General features: G+C 55.6%; 1 protein-coding gene across 1 annotated transcript in view; it reads left to right on the top strand.

Moving 5' to 3' along the window:
* The window catches only part of LOC121167264 (integrin beta-5), a gene marked incomplete at its 5' end in the record, with an annotated part of 95,005 nt that extends 76,891 nt beyond the window's left edge, over positions 1–18,114 (top strand). Inside the window, 5 exons of the mRNA XM_040996690.1 lie at positions 10,931–11,153; positions 13,685–13,785; positions 15,886–16,005; positions 17,028–17,194; positions 17,811–18,114. Coding sequence (XP_040852624.1) covers positions 10,931–11,153; positions 13,685–13,785; positions 15,886–16,005; positions 17,028–17,194; positions 17,811–17,906 — 707 coding nt within the window. The remainder of the gene's footprint in view (positions 1–10,930; positions 11,154–13,684; positions 13,786–15,885; positions 16,006–17,027; positions 17,195–17,810) is intronic.
* Between the last annotated feature and the right edge of the window lie 375 nt (positions 18,115–18,489).

Here is an 18,489-nt window from a genome sequence, read left to right as displayed (position 1 = left end):
AAGCTTCTGCCATCACCATCTGTATTTATTTGGAATTTTGAATGACAAGGAGCAGAGTGCATTGGGGAACCATGCTGTCAGCACCTCTTGCCCCATGCTTGTGGGCTTAGCCCTGGGAATGGAGTGGGGCCCAGCTGTCTAACTCAACGCTCAGTCCTATTTCAGTGGTTCTGAAAAGGCAATGGCTGGAACACGGCACCCGCCCCCAGTGGGTCGACTCTGCATTGCCTGCTTCCCACTATTTACGTCTGGAGAACCTGAGACCCTGTTCCTACACTGAAGCCCTTTGTGATTCTTGACTGCGGATTCAACACCAGTTCACCCTGCACTGCCTTTCACATAAGCTCATCAGCTTAGTTCTACCTGGGTTTCCAGATTTTGGTTACCTGGAGACCCTGCCCAGATCCCTCCATAATCCACACCTGTAAATCCCACATTGTGCAAGACTAACCTAGTAAGTCCTCTGGATTTCCAAATACTTTTTAGGAAAACTTTAGCCATCTTCTTTTTTTTTTAAAGATTTTTTTGTTTTTATTGGGAAGGCAAGTTTACATAGAGAAGGAGATACAGAAAGATCTTCCATCTGCTGGTTCACTACCCAAGAGGCCACAATGGCTGGAGCTGAGCTGATCTGAAGCCAGGAACTAGGAGTTTCTTCCTGGTCTCCCATGCAGGGTCCCAAGGCTTTGGGCCATCCTCTGCTGCTTTCCCAGAGTAGAAACAAGAAATTGGCTGGGGAAATGAAGCAGCCAGGACACGAACCAGTGCCTATTTGGCTCCTGGTGCTTGAAAGGGAAAGATCTTCCAGTTGAGCTATTGTGCTGGGCCCTAGCCTCCATTTTTGTAAGTGACTTTCTTTGAGTTACATTACGGGTTAGTAGCCCAAGCCTGAAGAAGATACATGTGGACCCAGACAGCACCCACAGTCTTGGGACTGTAACCTGATGAAAGGCACAGAGCGTCTTCTTGGTGGGCATCTGGCTGTTGTCAGTAAACTGCTTCTCTTAAGCGAACCCTTGTTTGCCTTTTCTGCTAGACTACGTGTTCTGTCATGACTCCACTAGGAAATTGATGACTGCCACTCAGCATAGGGAGGCTGTGCCCAGGAAGACTGGCAGGTGGGCTGGATCACATTCATTACCAATACTAGCTAACGCCTGGACCCAGGAAGAGGTCCCCTCCCCTAACTGTGGAGACTGCTTCCCTAGCCATCATGTTTCAGAATGGCCTGCACATGTGATGGCCCGAGCAACTCAGCTTGCTGACAATGGCCAGGCTATGTGGATGGACACCGTTAGATGACCTCAACAACTTGGCATCTTTCCATCAGGAAATCTTAGCCAATTCATCCTGTGATGGTAGCGAAGAGGATGGTGAGTTGACACTCTGCAGTGGGGCTGTCGTGTCCCCAGGAGTGCCTGCCAGGTGGACCAGGCAGGTGAAGCCAAAGCCAAAGTGTTGACCTGAAGATACCACTGTGTGTTTTGGCTGCAGCCTCTGCTTTTCCTTCTGAGTCAGGATCTTCAGGGAACTGGAAGAACCAGTAGTTCATTTCACTCAACTCCTGTCATCCTTGACCCTGAAAGAGTGAGTTCACGAGAGAACACAGGATTTTTCCATCTTCTCTCCATTCTCTGCATTACCCCGTGACTGACAGAGTCAAGCCAGAGGCCACGTCCTTTCCCAGTTGTAGAGGGAACTGGAAGAACTTGGCACCTGGGCATCAGCCCTGAGAAGCCAGTTGCTCAGACCAGGAGGCAGAGATCTCAGCAGGAGAGCCAGCATGGCCTCTGACGATAGCCTCAGTTCTCCAGCCAGTGGCGTCTTCCCTGAATGCTGACATTTGGAGAAGCTTGCTTGGAAACAGCATCAGCTGGCGGTGTAGGTAAAGGTCGTGTTTTGCTGCTCAGGTGCAGAATGGGACATGGGATCCAGCTGAAGAGAGAAGGGCCAGGACTCAGCGGTCATCCCTTGTTACTAAAACATCTGCAGCCGACTGTTAGGGCTGGCTCCTTGACAAGCCGAGTACGAAGAAGCTGTTGAGGAAGGCCAAGCCTGCTCCTGTGCTAGAGGAAACCAAACAACAGGCAGAGCCAGTGCATATGCAGAGCTTGAACCTTCTACACGGTCATGACCCTGTCCTTGTCCTGCCACAAGGAGAGCCAGTGTTAATCCACTTTTCCTCCAGTCATTCTAAAACATCTCCATTTCTTGGACTTCAGTTAAGGTGTGAAATATCTCAAGAGGCATGTTGAAATTCCAGAGGGTTCCTTTTATTCCTGTTCCTTTCCAGTATAACTTTTTTTTTTTTAAGATTTAGTTTTATTGGAAAGTCAGATATACAGAGAGGAAGATCTTCCGTGCGATGATTCACTCCCCAAGTGACTGCAGTGGCTGGTGCTGTGCTGATCTGAAGCCAGGATCCAGGAACTTCTTTCCGGGTATCCCACACGGGTGCAGGGTCCCAAAGCTTTGGGCCATCCTCGACTGCTTTCCCAGGCCACAAGCAGGGAGCTGGATGGGAAGTGGAGCTGTTGGGATTAGAACCAGTGCCCATATGGGATCCTGGCATGTTCAAGGCGAGGACCTCAGGCGCTAGGCCACGCCGCCGGGCCCTCCAGTATAACTTTAAAAGCTGGAAGTCCTCTTGGGGGACTGGTGATGGTCACTTCCATCTCATCACAGGACCAGGCACCCAGAAATCAACTGTGTGGGTTGAGTTTTTGTGGGTTGTGTGCTAATGAGATGGGGCAAGCGAGAGCACAGGTGAATCCATGGGGTGTATGGTTCAGCCTGCACCTGCCTCTTAACTAATTCTTCCGGGCTTTTGCCCATGCTAAGATCTGTTTCATGTTGAATGTATGTGAAAGCAAAGTCAGGCAAGAATTGCAGCTGGGAGAAAAAGGGAGGAAGAGAGGGCAAACATGAAGGAACAGAAAAAAACAAAACGCTTGCATCAACCTCTGTCACAGTCCCTGCAGCTCCTTCCTTCATGGCCCCATTTGCCAAGCAGGTGTCTTTCTGCCCCCATCTTCATTTGTCACTTGCCATGCAGGCCTCAGTGCAGTCCTGTTTGGATTTGTCCTGGTGCTGGCAGCAGCAAGGTCTCCCCAGCTCCTCTTCCTGACTTTTCTACATTCTCAATCCATACCTTGCTTGAAGTTTGAGCCACTGTGGATGTTGTTGATAACAGCCGCCGCCTCGAGATGTCTGCAGCCTACCCAGGATCCTTCTCTAGATGCCTGCTCAGTGCGGGAGCAGCTCGGTGTGCTCCTAGCCGTTGTCTCAGCTATCCTCTCTTGTGTCATGCCCAGACCTGCAGCTTCACATCTTGTGGTTCCGTTGCTCAGCTGGGCTCTGGGCTCCCTGCAGCCACTGGCTTTATTGATCTCTCCACTTAGATGGTCAGAAAGTTCTCTTCTCTCCTGGCTCTGCCTTTTATCACCTTAATTCAGCTGGAAGAGCTGGGGGTCCAGGAGTCCTCCAGCCCATCTTGCAGTCCCACTGCGTCCCAATGCTTCTCCATCTCCACCACCACCTCCATGCTATCCTGTCTGCTGCCCATACCACAGCCAATCCGTGATGGCTTCGAAACAGAAACCCATGTATGTCCAGCACAAGGAGAAGCTAGGAGTGCCTTGAAATGGCCGAGGTCTGGGGTGCCGGGAGAAATCGGGAGGGCGGGTTATAGAATGGAGGCAAAGTGCAGACACGGGTGCTGTATTGCCAGTGACAAGGTGCTGTTACAGGTTTGAATGGGAGAGCAGCATCACATGATGTACGTTTTAGGGCAATAATTGAGGAGACTGAAGCAACTGACCTGCAGCAAAGACCTGCCCCCGGAGGGAAAGAGGCTGGGAGAGCCCTGTAGGCTTCTGGCTGGTGATCATGGGAGTTTCCTGCCAGGCTGCCTGTGGCCTAAGGGAGGCACTTGGGGCACTCACCGTGGCACTCTGGTTTCCTCGCAGTCCCTGCCCATCCATGTCTAGCCCCAGACTGCCAGTTCTGTTTCTCTCATCTGTCATTCAAATGTTTCCTTTAGGCTGTGTGCAGTCCGCTACACTATAGCACTCATTAGTCTTTGTGCCACCAGATGTATCTTTTATATCAAACCCCATGATTGAGCCTGGGGCCTTCTTCAGCTTCCCCTCCAGCCCTGGCCTTGACCTGAACACTTTCATGTTAGCAGCCATACATCGGCCATGGAAGAGGGCTCCCGTAGCCATGCTCCTTAACTGACAGCTGAAAAATGGAGGCCATGGACACGGCACTGCATTGTCTCCTGGCGCGGGTTTAATTCTTCCTCACTTAGTCATGACTGGATTGCACTGAAGAGACTGTTAGCTAGGGGCTAGGAGTAAGGGTCCCTAAGTCAAGCAAATGTGGTTCACATCCCAGCCCCACCACCTCCCTCCTGTGTAACTTGGGGTTACTTTGAGTCTCCCCGGGCCTCACTTCCTGCATCTGAAAACTGAGCTCATGGTTGTTACCTGCCCCTTAGAGTGCCTGGGCAGGCTGCCCATGTGATCCGTGGACCCTGACCTGTTATGAGCACAACACACTGGGGCCTCTGTCAGAGATGTGAGTGGGCTGACCTGGACAGAGCTCCTGACTCCTTGCAGGTAGTGGGCACAAGAGCCAACCATGGCACTTCTCCATTGCATGTTTATTAAACAATATTAAACAATATTCCCCCAATCTTCTCAGGCAGGGCATTGTCCACTGTCAGTGCTGAGGAGGCTGGATGGCTTCCCAGAGACGGCAAGCAGGCAGCTAAGACTGCACAGCAGCTCTGCTTCGATTCTGCAAAGCCCTCACCAGCTGAGTGGTTCCCAGGAGGTCGGGCGGAGCGTGAGGAAGGTTGGGAGCTGGATGTGGGGCGGGCTGGACCTTTCCCACTCTGCCTGCCGGCTTCTCCCTCCCGCCCCTTGGCTCTGGAAGCTGAATGGAGGAGAGCTGCACTGTCCAAGTACAACCTCTCCCTGGCCCCTAGGGTGGATCCAGTTGCCCCCGAGGAGCCCTGGAGCCGCACTGAGACCCCTGGCAAGGAAACTGGCACTTGGCACTGTGCGTTTCAGAAATTCTCCACTCCTTTTTTGTTGTTGTTCTGAAACCTAGGCTAGTGCACCGAGGAGGGGAGGGTTGCAGTGTTGGGCTCGACTCATTATCCCCGTCCCCCAACCAGGGTGGAGGTTCAGAATGGGAGCCACCACCCTGAGACCTGCAGGCAGCCAGGCGGGGCAGGGACAGCCGAGGACACGGGGGCGGGTGCTCTTACGTAACTCGGACCTGCTTGTCAACACAGCTGGGACTAGTGTTTCTGGGGAGGGACTTCCCCTTCCTGTCTCAGGCCCCCAGACAGAGGCTGTGCCCCTTGCCTCTGGCCACGTCTGGCTCTGGAGTGCTTTGTTAGGGGGGTTGGTGGTTGGGGGGCCAGGGCTGTGCTGCCTTGGCAGGTGGGCCCTCCCCGACCCCCCCTGGCTGTCCGGGTAGTTGCGCTTTGCCCAGGGCACTGAAGTCTACCTTAGGGCAGCGTGGTGGGCCTGGGTCTCACAGACACAGTGATCTGCAGCAAGCTGAGCTGGCTTCCTGTCCTGTTGGAGAGTTCTGGAAGCTGGGCCCAAATCTCACGGGAATGCCAGGAATACACAGGAGACACGTCTGCACAGGCCTCCAGCATGTACCCCTTTAAGGAGCCTTCAGACACTTCCTGTTTACATGGCCACCTCTTAGGGGCAGAAGTTGGACCCTCATAGGAGACACCAGGAATGAAAAGGAACAAGGGAGAGTAGATGCACAGAGGGGAAGAGGAAGCTGGGGCATGGGAAGTGTCCCACGGAGTGTCCTTGCTGTCTGCCCCTGAGCCTGCTGCAGACCTTGGGAAACCTAGGGAGGCCAGAGGAACCACCGGGCATTGCAGAGCTGTGATTGGCATCTGAGGGTCAGAGGTCAGCAGGCCCTGGCCCACTCCTCACTCCTGATCCAGTAGAGGAAGGGGGAAAAGAAAACGGATTCTCCATTCTCTGCATCCCACGCTGTCTGTCTGTCTGTCTCCTTCTCTTCCCTCCCTTCCTCCCGCTCTCCCAGGTGGAGGTCACCATAGCCTCCTTGGACCCCTGCAGACCCAGAGAGCAGCTCAGGGGATGGGGTGCAGCTGTGACGGAGCCAAGAGTCACCCATGTCCTGCCTGCAGAACCAGCAGCGGATGGGCTTGTGTCCCTTCTTCATCAAAGCAGCTACCTTCGCGTCTGTCCCCTGACACACCCAGGAATGCAGTGTGTGGCACCTCGGGGCCCTGTTGGCCTCAGTCCCGCACCCACGGGCCCTGGGTGTTGTGTAGGCAGTGGAAGGGCTTTGTGCTAGGCCTGACGACTGCACCCTGTGTTAGTCCACTTTGCAGTGCTGTGAGGACATGGCCAAGGCCGGGGCGCTGCGTGAGAGGAGGTTTGCTTTGACTTCTCATTGTGGGCCCGGGTGAGGGACTACGCCCATGTGTCCTTGGTGCTGGCTGAATCCCAAGGCGGAGCGCAAGGGAGTGCCTGGCCAGAGACCACACACCCGAGTGCCCTCTCTGGTCTCTTCTGTAAAGCAAGCATTGGTCAAGTGTGGGGGCTCCCCTGCTGGCCTTCACCAGTCTCAGGCACTGTCCCCTCCAAAAGGTCCCGTGTCTGAATTGTCGCATTAAGCTTCTACCCTTCTGGCATCTCACGACCAAGAATAAATCTCAACACACAAACCCACAGAGGATGTTAACTGTAGCCATGGCAGACTGGAGTGGGTTAGGGGGCCCTACGGCAGCCTTGCACCCTGGGTGTCTTGGCACAGCTTGGCAAAAGGTGCCTTCCTTTCCCTCCCCACTGTCCATGCTTCTGTATCCCCATCTCACTGGCAGGGCTGAAGATAGCATGTATTGAGCGCTTACCATATACCTTTCCCTGTTCAAAATGTTTGATACAGGCTAACTGGTCTAACTCAGTCTCTGTGATTCTCTCCACCCCACTTGCACTTGAAGAAGCCAACACACAGAGGTTCAAGTAGCAGATCCCGGGGGAGGAGGGGAGTGGAGGGTTGGGGGTGCAGGCGGCCCCAGTGGAGAATTCTTGTGTTGACTGCTGCATCTGCTGCGGCTCTCTCTTCCTGCTCCGCTCTCCACCATGTGTGTTCATGGCCCACAGGCTCCTCTTCAGCCTCAACTTCCCCCAGCAAGAGTCCCAGCTGCTTGGAAGGGTGTACTGCTCGCTGGTGGGGGAGGGAAGCAGTTATCCCAGCTTCCAGCGAGTGACAGACACAGGACCTGGCCTTGGCTCCCGTCATCCCCCTCCATCACCGCCTCGGGGTTGTTCTCACAGGTGCTCACCCTTTCCCCCTGGCACAGCTGGCAGCCTCGGCCTCTCCTCGCCCTTCCTCAACCACTTCGCCACTGTGATCTCAGGCCTTGCTGTTTCCTTGATCTTCATTTCCCATCACCAAAACCCACACCCTCCTGCATCTCAACTCCTCCCCTCCCTTCACATCCAGGTGACCCATGTCGCTGCATGAGGTTGATAAAAGGTGCCTTCCTTTATTCTCACCTCCCTGCATGCTGCCTTCAGTCCTCATCTAGCTGCGGCCAACCCTGCAGTCAGAGTTGGGGAAGGCCTTGTCTTCCCGGTCGCCTTTGACCTCCAGGCCACTGACTCACCTTCTGCCACAGCTCCCTTCCTGCTGCCTGTCTGAGTAACCAGCATTCCATCTCCTACAAGGAGGCGTGGAGGCTTGGCTCACAGCCCAAATGAGTCCCATTTGCTGATGGAAAGCTGTTGAATCCTGGCGAGCTGAAATTCCGTATAAATAGGCACATTTACAACTTCCTGTCCATTGAGCTATCACTCATTCCGACGGAGGTAATACTAATAATGGCTTGCACGTGTAGCCATTCGGCGTGCACGGTGCTTTCGCATGCCCTTCCTTGCCCTCCCTTGCCCTGTCCATGTGCTACAAAAACAGCTTTGTGTCTGCGCAGTGTTAAATAGACATCGTTCAACTCGATTCACTCGGCCAAGGGTGTGCTAGGAATTTGCTTTGTTTTCAGGACGAGTCCTGGGCTTAGGTCTGTGGGGAGTTGGCAGCTATAATCCTTTGGACGGGGTTGACTGCCTCATGCCTTTTAGGGACCTGTGTTCCTGCTAGGGCATGAACGTAGCCAGGGGTGACTGTTCTGAGCCTGCAGCTGGAGGGAAAGGCAAGCTCATTTGGAAGTACTTGGATTTGGGTAAAATGTAATCAGACCCGAGTGGCCTTTGGACACTTAATAGGTGTCATGCTTTTTTTCTAAAGGTGACTTGGAAACTTCTCTTTTAAAATTTTTCACTTTATTTGAAGGGCGGACAGAGCTCTTATGTCTGCTCGTTCACTTCCTAGATACCCACCATAGCCAGGACTTGACCAAGCTGAAGTTTGAAAGCCCAGAACTCCATCTGGGTCTCCCATGTAGCTTGCAGGGACCCAAGTAAGTGGATAGCATCTGTGGCCTCACCAGTGGCATATCAGCAGGCAGCTGGATCAAAAGTAGAGGAGGAGCTGGGACTGGAAGTAGGCACTCTGATAGGGGATTGCAGGCGATGTAAGCCACTGCACCCAATGCCTGCACCAAGTCATTCAGTTTTGCGAGCTGTGGGGAGTGCTGTGTTGTCAAGGACTCTGAGTCCAGGCCCAGGCTACCTAGAGAAGCAGCCTGTGGCTAGGCAGCCCTGTGGGGCTACCAGTGGGAAGGGTTCAGGGGCTCTTTCCGCATCTAGGCCAAAGCCTCCTCCTTGCCTGATACAGCTAGGGCCATCTTCATTGCTTGTTAATTCAGCACTGAGTTTTCCTCTCATTTTCTGAACTTCTGCATTATGGGGTGTTGTTCTATGTGAGCTCCTGGGAGGCTGCTGAAGCCTGCCCTGGACACAGGGGACCTGTGCAGCCCACTTTGCTACATTTGGGGAGATTTGATCTTATTTGAAAGGCAGAGTTTCACAGAAAGAGAAGGGGATCTGAGCTCCTGCCCTGCACAGAGCTGGTACACCATGGGAAGGTTAGGAGGCTGGGCTGCCCTGCATGATCCCCGCCCCTCCCGCCCAACACACACACCCTTCCAGGCATACGCAGTGGACAAAGCCTGGGGAAGTAGGACAGGAAGAGAGTGACCGCTCAAGAGGGCCCCTGCCTACACTGTGACCTCAGGGAGGGTGCTGGAGCCGACGGCTAGGGTGACAGCCAAGGAAGTCAGATGCAGGAGACCCCTCTTCCCCTCTGCCGTCTGCTTCTCCATTCTCTCCCTAAATGTGGCTGAGTGCTCCGTTAATGCAAACTCTTGGTTCTGTTATCATCAGACTTAGAAAATGACCTTAGGAAGGGAAAGCAGTACACAGTGGATTTTGGTTTTAGATTGTTATATGTCACCAGTACTCCTGTTGGTGGCGTAAAGAATGGAGAGACCACTGCTGGACTCTGATCTGTGCTTTTCGCCCTCTCCCACCCAGGCACTGTTCACACACACACACACACACACCATACTTGCACACTCAGAGCCCTTCTCAGCCAATGGGCCTCCTGCCTTTGACACCTGCAGAAGCTTGAGGCAGTAGCCAGCCTTTCCTCTTGTAGGCAGAGAGAGTCAGGGCGTCCCTCTGCAAGTCCTCATCTTGGCCAGGCTGTGGTCATGAGAGGTAGTGAAGGCTGGAGTTCAGACTATGGGCTCTGGAAGCAGGCTCCCTGGGTTCGAGTCCTGACTCTGCAGCTATCAGCTGGGCAGCCCTCTTAGGGCTACTGCCCCCATCTGTGGCTCAGCTCTATCACTCCTAGCCTGAGGGCAGGGCTGGCATTGCCTCCCCACAGTGTGAGGGCTCACGATTGCGACTGAAGCTCTACAATAGTACACACACACATGCATACACACACCCCAGCTGTTGGCTGGCTGATGCTCCGACGTCCACTCCATTCCAGGCTGTGACACACCAGTGCACATGGTGTGACCTAAAAGTATCACAGGTGGAGTCTGCCAGTCATGGAGGTCAGGGGTCAGAGCAGAGGCTGGCACTGCAGCATACAGGTTAAACCACTACCCAGGTTTCCAATATGGGTGTTCATTCAAGTCCCAGCTGCTCCACTTCCCATCTAGTTCCTTGCTAACACACCTGGGAAAACATCAGACAATGGCCCATGTCTTTGGGCCACTATCCATGTGGGAGACCTGAATAAAGCTGCTGGCTCCTAGCTGCTGCCTGGCCCAGCCCCGGCCCTTGTAGCCACATGAGGAATGATGCAGCAAGTGGAAAAAAACTGTTTCTCATTTTCTTTCTGTAACTTTGCCTTTAGAATAAATAAACATTAGAAAAAAAAAAGCAGGCATATCATTTCCACTGGGCTGCCTGACCCCTGGGGTCTCTGGACACTGCCCAGTGTCTGTCTTGCTGAGCTGCATTCCTCACATGCCTTGGCCCTAGCTGGGTACCTGGCTTCTGCTGTCCCCATGCTGTCCTCGTTGCCTGCTTCTGTAGTCAGAGCTCCCTCTTGTCTGGCCCCTTGTGACAGCACAGCAACCCAGAAGCATCCTGATTTCAGAATCCCAAGTTCATTGATCATCATTCAGAGCCGCAGTCAGTGAGCTCTGGGAGTCAGGAGGGGACCATCCTTGAGCCATGGTCCAGACAGCTGAGGCAGGAAGAAACTGTTCTCGGTCCTTGTCCCATGATGTGCCTGGGGCCCAAGTTCTGGACCACCTGGGACACGTAGCTCAGATCCCACCCCTGCCAGAGGTCCCCACGGACTCTCCAGCCAGGCTCTGAAGGCAGTCAGCGATGTGTTCCCTCTGTGGTCCCCAGTACCTGGCCCACAGCAGGCATCAGGTGGCTTCATGTTCCTGTGTGGAGGTAGACAGGCCCTGACACTCCACCTATGCCCTTGGCAGGCCATGGCGAATGTCACTGCGGAGAGTGCAAATGCCACGCGGGATATATCGGCGACAACTGCAACTGCTCCACAGACATCAGCACATGCCGGGCCAAAGATGGGCAGATCTGCAGCGATCGCGGGCACTGCATCTGCGGGCAGTGCCAGTGCACGGAGCCGGGAGCCTTTGGAGAAATGTGTGAGAAGTGCCCTACCTGCCCAGATGCTTGCAGCACCAAGAGGTAACGGCCCCAGGGCAGCCTGCGTGTCCCAGCCAGAGTCAAATAGTAGCCTTCAAACAGAAACACTGCTTTCTTTTGCCAGAATAGACATGCTAACTGCCGACCTGTGCTTAGGCAAGTTTGGAAATTAGGGGATCACAGATGTCCATTACACTGGCGTTGGTGCCCAGCCTGGTCACGTGTTGCTGTGCGGCTTCCAGAGGGAGTACTGTTCGCACCATTGTTGTCAAATGGATTTAATTCTCCCCCTCCACTTGGACATCTTCGAGCGCCCATGTGGGAATGGCCACCACAAACAAAACCTGGTCAGAAATTAGATAGAAAGGCACCTGACCTAGATTGGATGGGCCAGGAGCCAAGTGCAATGGCTCAGAATGTTCTGCTCCATTTATCCTGAAACTGTCGCCCCCCGGCTTGGCTTGGCTCAGCTCGGCTGCTGCTGCACAGTGTAGCATCTCCGCCCATCCAGCAGCTCTGCTGACTCCCCCCAGCTCTGCCCTTCACACTCCAACAGCGCATGGGGAAGAGAGAACCACAGGGCAGGCGAAGCGAGAGTGGTGTTGCTGCATGCTGAGAGTGCACGCGCGGAGGAGCAGCCCAGGGAGGCGACAGTCCAACAAGCATCCTGGACCGGGAGGCGACTGCACCGCTGTCTTTTGGCAGCTTTCCCTTGGAGTGTCTGGCTCAGGCTGATAGTGCAATGAGTTCATGCTCCCTGGGTCTGCTGCCACTGCTGGTCTGTCTGTGCTGAGGGAGGTTCTGGGAGGCGCAACCCTGAACTTGGTGTTTGGCCATAGAGCACGCAGGTGTGGGTCCCGGCCAGCTGGCTGCAGGTGCAGAGGGGAGATGGATGGGGCTGGGCTTCATTGAATTGGCAGAGATGAGGAAGTAATGAAGACAGACAGTGATGGTAACAAGACACGCGAGTACAGACGGCACGGGGGTGGTGGGGAGGTGAGCGCCCACGGGGCTGGAGCCCACACCGCTCACCGCTTTGTTGAGAGCCACCAGGTGTGGCATGTCTCTGTCCTGACGTTGCAGGGCAGCTGGTCCTCACTTAGTAGAGCTAAGGAACACACCCTGAACCCCGGGGGCAGGGCAGGCACAGAACAGCCAATCGCAATTAGTAAGGCACCCCTTGCAAAACCTCTCAACAACTTGGTGTTTTTGTTTCGTTTTCCCCCAAGTCTGGACTGATGTGAACACATGAACCAACAACACGTGGCGAGTTTCCCCAAGTCAGTGGGGCGTGTAGATGACATGGGGACGGCCACGTGGACCCTCCCCTTTTTTCCGCAGGAAGTGGCGGGGAGCCACTGCTGTCTGCCTGCTTGCCCTGTACTGACCTTGTCGGCAGGAATGACCACAGCTGGATAGCCGCCCTGGCCTGGCCGCCAGCCAAGTCCCTGGGGTCTGTCCCTGGGGCTCCACTGGCCCCTGTGTTTCTATCTCAGGCCTCTGCCAGGAAGGCTATGCCTAGGATGCAGTGGCCATCTGGGAAGGCTGAATTCCAAAGTGCGTCAGATCCTTCTTAGGAAAGCCATGTCCATGTTCTGTCTGACATCCCTACCCCGCCCCTAGACTGCTGTCGCTTGCCGTGCTAAAGGCAGGGAAGGGTTAGGGCACCCGGTGCAGGATCCCTGCTTTGCCAGGGAGCTCACTTAGGCCCGGCTTTTCTCCTCTGCAGAGTCAGGGTTCTTGCTGCACAATTCCTGAGTGGCTGTCCACTTTCAATCATCTGTCTACATTATAGCTTCCACTCTGCTCACAGGCCGCTCAGGGACCCCCGGGGTTAAGCAGAGGGTAAGAGAGGTGACACCTGGTGGTTGTGCAGCCCCCTGTAGTTCTGCAGAGAGCCCTGTGGTCCCTGCCAGCCTGGGCCATGAGCAGGGCAGTTGGCCCCCCCATAGCTGAGGTTCTATGAGGTTGTAGCAGTGGAGTTGAGCAGCCGCCCCCACCCCCTGGCACACCTGGCCCTGAGTCCTAACCCTGTTTCCTGGTGGGAGTGCTTGTCACTCGTTCCCTCTCTCGGGCCTGTTGGCCGCTTACAGATCGCGGTTTGGCCAGTGGGGGACGACTGACTCCTCCCTGGAGCTCAGCTATCCCTGGTCTGGTGCATGTCCAACTCCTCCCCTGCTCCAGCAGCCCAGCCAAGGAACGCCTCTCCGCACCCCTGCACTGCCCCCTCCACTGCACACTTCCCAGTCTCTGGAAGCTGAGATTCCAGGCCTTGTGTCCTTAGGAGTCGTGAACTCCTGGAGGTGCCACCCCCAATGCAGGTGAACATCTGGGACAGTGCTCGAGCTGCAAACAACCGCGTGGCCAAGCGCCGTGGTGAAGCGATTGAACTGTCAGCCTGTGGTGGGAGGAGGACCCAGCGTTGCACAAGGCCCCTGTCCTCAAACCCAAGAGGGAAGGGTCAGCAGTGTGTGGGCATGAGCATCCAAGGCCGCAGGGATTGTGTGGTGGGAGCCCTGGTACAGATGCCACACAGTCCCTGACACCCACCCACGCGTGTCCTCTCTCCACAGAGATTGTGTCGAGTGCCTGCTGCTTCACACGGGGAAGGCAGACAACCAGAGCTGCCTCCACCTGTGCAGGGACGAGGTCATCACCTGGGTGGACAGCATCGGTGAGTGTGCCCTCTGCTGCCCGGAGCAAGCACCTGCAGGTTGCAGCCTCAGGTCAGGAGGCCAAGCAGGTCTGTTACTGGGGCTTGTGCCCAAGGGGACTGGATCTGGCTGTCCACGTGAAAACATTCACAGTAGTGACCACGGGGGCGGGGGGTGGAAGAGGGAGAAGGGTACTGGGGTTAACTGCTTACAGGTGTGTGTTTGTTAGGGATGGTGGAATGTACGGGAATCCGTGTGAGTGGTCACATGGCATTGTGCTGTTACTGAAATCGCTGATGGGAATGATGATGAAAAGAAAAAGAAGAAAGGCCATGTTCCTGGGAGAAGATCCTGTATTGAGGCTGCCCCTGGGCGGGTTTGCCACTCTACCTGGCCTTCCAGGGTCCCCAGAGTCCTGGTCATTGCCTCCCGCTGGGCTTGGTCCAAACTCACTTAATGCCTGACGTAGGCTGTCTTGTCCACCTGTCCTTTTCGAGTGACTGCTCACCTGCATCATGGCTTGAGGCCTGCTGGTCACATCTTCATCATTGTGTGTTCCCTGGGCTCCATGCTGTCCCTGGGGAAGCCATAGGCTGCCACCCCCGTGCCTGTTTCCCAATCTTGCTACCCAGGGCTTGGCTTCCGTAAGTTTTGTGTGCATACCTGGGCCAGGTACTCCCTAACTGGGCACACATGGGCAGAAAACAAAAGGATGCTCCTTGGTACAGCTGCCTCCCCAACCAGAGAAAGCTGATGTCCTACCCCGTCCTGTTCCCTTCCCCTCCTTCTGCTCGGCTACACACACACACGTTCCCTCTCTCCCCCCGCCCCTCTCATTCAACCTAGAGGTTTGGATTTGATGATGACACTCGTCTGTCTGTTCTCAGGTTAAAATTCTTTCGTAGAAAACACGAGCCGGGGCCAGCACTGTGACACAGCAAGTTAAGCTGCATCTGCAACACTGGCATCCTATAAGGGCGCCACTTTGAGTCCTGGTTGCTCTGCTTCCCATCCAGCTCCCTGCCTGTGGCCTGGGAAAGCAGTGGAGGGAGGATGGTTAAAATAGTTGGGCCCGTGTATCCATGAGGGAAATTTGGGAAGAAATCTCTGGCTCCAAGCTTCAGTTTCGGCCAACTCCAGCTAGAGTAAATATAACTGCCTTTAACAACAACAAGAAGCTGAAAAACATCTTAGGTCATAACACTGACCTTCAGTGGTCATACAGGGCCCACCTGCCGATGCTGCCTCTTTCCTTACCCCCCCTGCCAACTGTCTCTGAGGAGCAGGAAGCCTCAGAACATGGGGAATGCCTGTCCTGGGGTTTGTACACCTTCTGCTTGAGCCTGGTGCCTGAGCCTGGTGCAGTTCCCACCGACTTTGCCTCAGGGTGCAGGCACATTGTGGGGCCCAATTCCTAAGCCAGGAGTTATCAGCCTGCAGTCCCTCTGTGTTTTGCACCCCAGGAAGGGGCTGTGTCCTGTGGCCTATGCTGTCAGGTCCTAGTCCTGGGCCACAGGGCTGCCCCCCAAAAGATGGGCTCTCACTCAGGCCCCTGAGGGGGTTAGAAGGCTCCTCCTCTCCTTCTTGCCTTTCACTTCCCTGCACCAACCACCCTGATGCCCCCTGCCACCCAAGGGCTTCTGGCCTTCGTATCACCCCCAGCCAGGGACTGTGTGACCCCAGCAGGTCCTGCGTGTCCACAGAGCAAGCCCTGGGCCTGTGATGTATGTACAGGAAACCTGAGTCCATGTGTTCAGTTTTAAAACTTGATTTCTTTATTTGAAAGGCAGAGTGACAGAGATCCTCCATCTACTGGTTCACTCCCTAATTGGCCACCAGAGCCAAGGCTTGGCCTAGGCCGAAGCCTACAGCTTGAGCTGCCCCCAGGTCTCCCCTGTGGTGCAGGGACCTCGGCACTGGGCCGTCTCCTGCTGCTTTCCCAGGTGCATTAGCAGGGAGCTGGATTGGAAGCAGTGTGGACTCCACCACACTGGTGCCCCGGCCTTCTCTCTCAGACCCTCTGCCCACCCTTCTCTCCTTGTGGCTCTGGGTGGTCCCAGAAGACCCCCTCCTACCCACCCCCCAACTTGGCTCAGACATCCTGCGGTCTTTCCTTGCAGTGAAGGATGACCAGGAGGCTGTGCTCTGTTTCTACAAGACCGCCAAGGACTGCGTCATGATGTTCACCTACACAGAGCTGCCCAGCGGGAAGTCCAACCTCACCGTCCTCCGGGAGCCAGGTGGGCACAAGCAGGAGGAGACCCTCAGCTTGGGCAGGGCCAGGGGCTGACCCTCCCTTGGCTCTTGGCTGTCCATGCCGTGTGCCAGAGAGAGGGACACGGGTCCTTAGGAAGATCGGAATCCCAAGGCCATAGCCACAGCCCTGTCTGGCTTAGAAGAGGCTGGGCTGGCTGGGGACCCAAGACTCAGACAGGGCTCAGGCAAGCACAGAACACAACCCTGCCCTGCAGGACTGGTGGCAGGAAGTGCTCCCATGCTGTGCCAGCTACCCAGGGACACACACTGGCACTCACCGCCCGGATCAGAGCTGCTTTCCTCTAGTATCCACCCCAGCAGGGAGTGATGGAGGACTGGGTTCCCCCAGGCACTCAGGAGGCTGCGTCTGCCCTGCAGCGCTGCCTCATGTTTGGGGGCGCCCAGCAGCCCTTGCCTTGGGGAGCCAGTGTTTCTAATTTTGCTTGCCCCCTTTCTGTTCTCTGGAGGAGGAGGAGAGCAGAGAAAAATTTGCTCTCTGTAATTCACAGAATTGCAAACTCTGTTTGCAATTTTTCAGACCTACATAACGGGCAGGCGGAGGCAGCGGGACAACGTGGTGTACCAGCCTTTGAGAATGAGGCTTTGTTCCCAAGCGCTGTCTGTGGCTCTTTGGACATAAGCACTGTTGCTGCACACTCGGGGCTTGCGCTTCGTGCCTGGCCCTGATAGAAGCAGCAGTTCCCACTGCCTCCCACCTTCCCACTTTGGCCTGGAAGCTGAGCTGGGCTTAGCCTCACTCACCGTATGCCAGGCCAGGCCAGGTGGGCAGGCACGGCCGGCGAGGGACCTGCAGCCTATGCCAGGCCTCCTGGTTGCCCTCTGCCCTCAGCCAGCTGGACATGGGTCAGTCGCAATGTTTGGATAGCTCACTTCTGGTGCTTCTTGCCCTCCGCCTCGAGTCTCTGTCCCCCGAGCAGCACTTGGAGTGGAGGAGGAAAAGCCTTTGTCTCAGCCGTGCCTGAGGTTGAAGCTTCACTTCCTACAGAGTGTGGCACAGCCCCAAACGCCATGACCATCCTGCTGGCCGTAGTGGGCAGCATCCTCCTGGTGGGCATCGCGCTCTTGGCCATCTGGAAGCTGCTTGTCACCATCCACGACCGCAGAGAGTTTGCAAAGTTCCAGAGTGAGCGTTCCAGGGCCCGCTACGAAATGGTAAGGCGGCAGGAAGTGGGAAGCTCCAGGCCCCCAGGGGTGGTGGTCCAGTTCAAGGCCACTGACACTCCTGGCATTCCAAACAAAGAATCCACTCTCCCCCTCCCCTGCTGGAAAGATGCAACCAGGGCTAGGTTATGACAGCTGCAGGACCCCCAAGCACAGAGTGCCCAGCAGAGCCCCGCACCAGGCCCTGGCCACCCTCACAGTAGATTTTATCTTCCACAAGTTCAACCAATCCTACGATGGCACGGTGGGTTGATGCTTCCTTTCCTGACTTGGAGAGCTGTGGGAGCAGCCACTGGGCACAGCCTGAGTGGGAAGAGCTGCTAGCAGGTGCATGCTGTAGCTTGGTCTCTCTGGGGCTGTTCCAGCGTGCAGGTGGAGGACTTGTGTCTCCTGCACAGGGAAGGACACGGCTCAGGGAACACCCAAGCCTTGCCCAGGTACAAGGTGGGAGACAGAGACAAGCGCAGCCCAGCGCACTGGCTGTTGGCACCCTCCTGTGCACGCCCTGTCACTGCCTTCCTAGGCAGCTGGCTGAGGAAGGGTGTCTAGACCGGAGCCTGCTGTGTGGGTTCAGTGAACTGATCCATGCCCTCTTCCCGCACTGCAGGCTTCCAACCCTCTGTACAGAAAGCCCATCTCCACCCACACTGTAGATTTCACCTTCAACAAGTTCAACAAATCCTACAACGGCACGGTGGATTGATGCTTCCTTCCCCGGAGGACCGAGGGGACTTGTGACAAAGACTGAAGCGCCTTGTCAGCTGTGCCCCTTCGTGGTAGCTCTCCTGACAGGCCAGCATGGAGACACCTTTCTGGGGAGCCCGGGTGTGCACAGGACAGACACTGCATGCGCAGGAGAGACTCACCATGTGCATAGGACATCCACTGTGTGCACAGAAAAGCACCCACTGTGTGCACAGAGGAGCACTTTCTACATGCACAGGACACCCACTGTGTGCACATAACAGCACCTACTGTGTGCAGGGGAGGACGGACATTCACTGTGTATGCAGGAGGACACCTGGCTGCTGGGCCAGCCCCTCAGCAGGCTACACCTTCCTCTTCCCAGCAAGGGAACGAAAGGGGGCTTGGAGCCTGTCTGGGTCCCCAGCCACGTGTGCACCTGAGTGCGGCTGCCTCCCCCTGCCGGAGGGGCTCAGCTGCCCACCTGGCAGGCTGATACGCCGTTGGCAAGGGCAGGAGCCAACGTACGGTCTGACTTGCTCTATGTTGACCATTTTTATATGAAATAAAAAGATGGTGCATCCACAGCGTGGCTCTGGTCA

This window comes from Ochotona curzoniae, unplaced genomic scaffold (assembly GCF_017591425.1).
Source record: "Ochotona curzoniae isolate NIBS_2020 unplaced genomic scaffold, NIBS_Ocur_1.0 patch356, whole genome shotgun sequence".
Classification (NCBI taxonomy): Eukaryota; Metazoa; Chordata; class Mammalia; order Lagomorpha; family Ochotonidae; genus Ochotona; species Ochotona curzoniae.
Note: the sequence above shows the minus strand (reverse complement) of the source record. Positions and strands in the feature narration are given on the sequence as shown.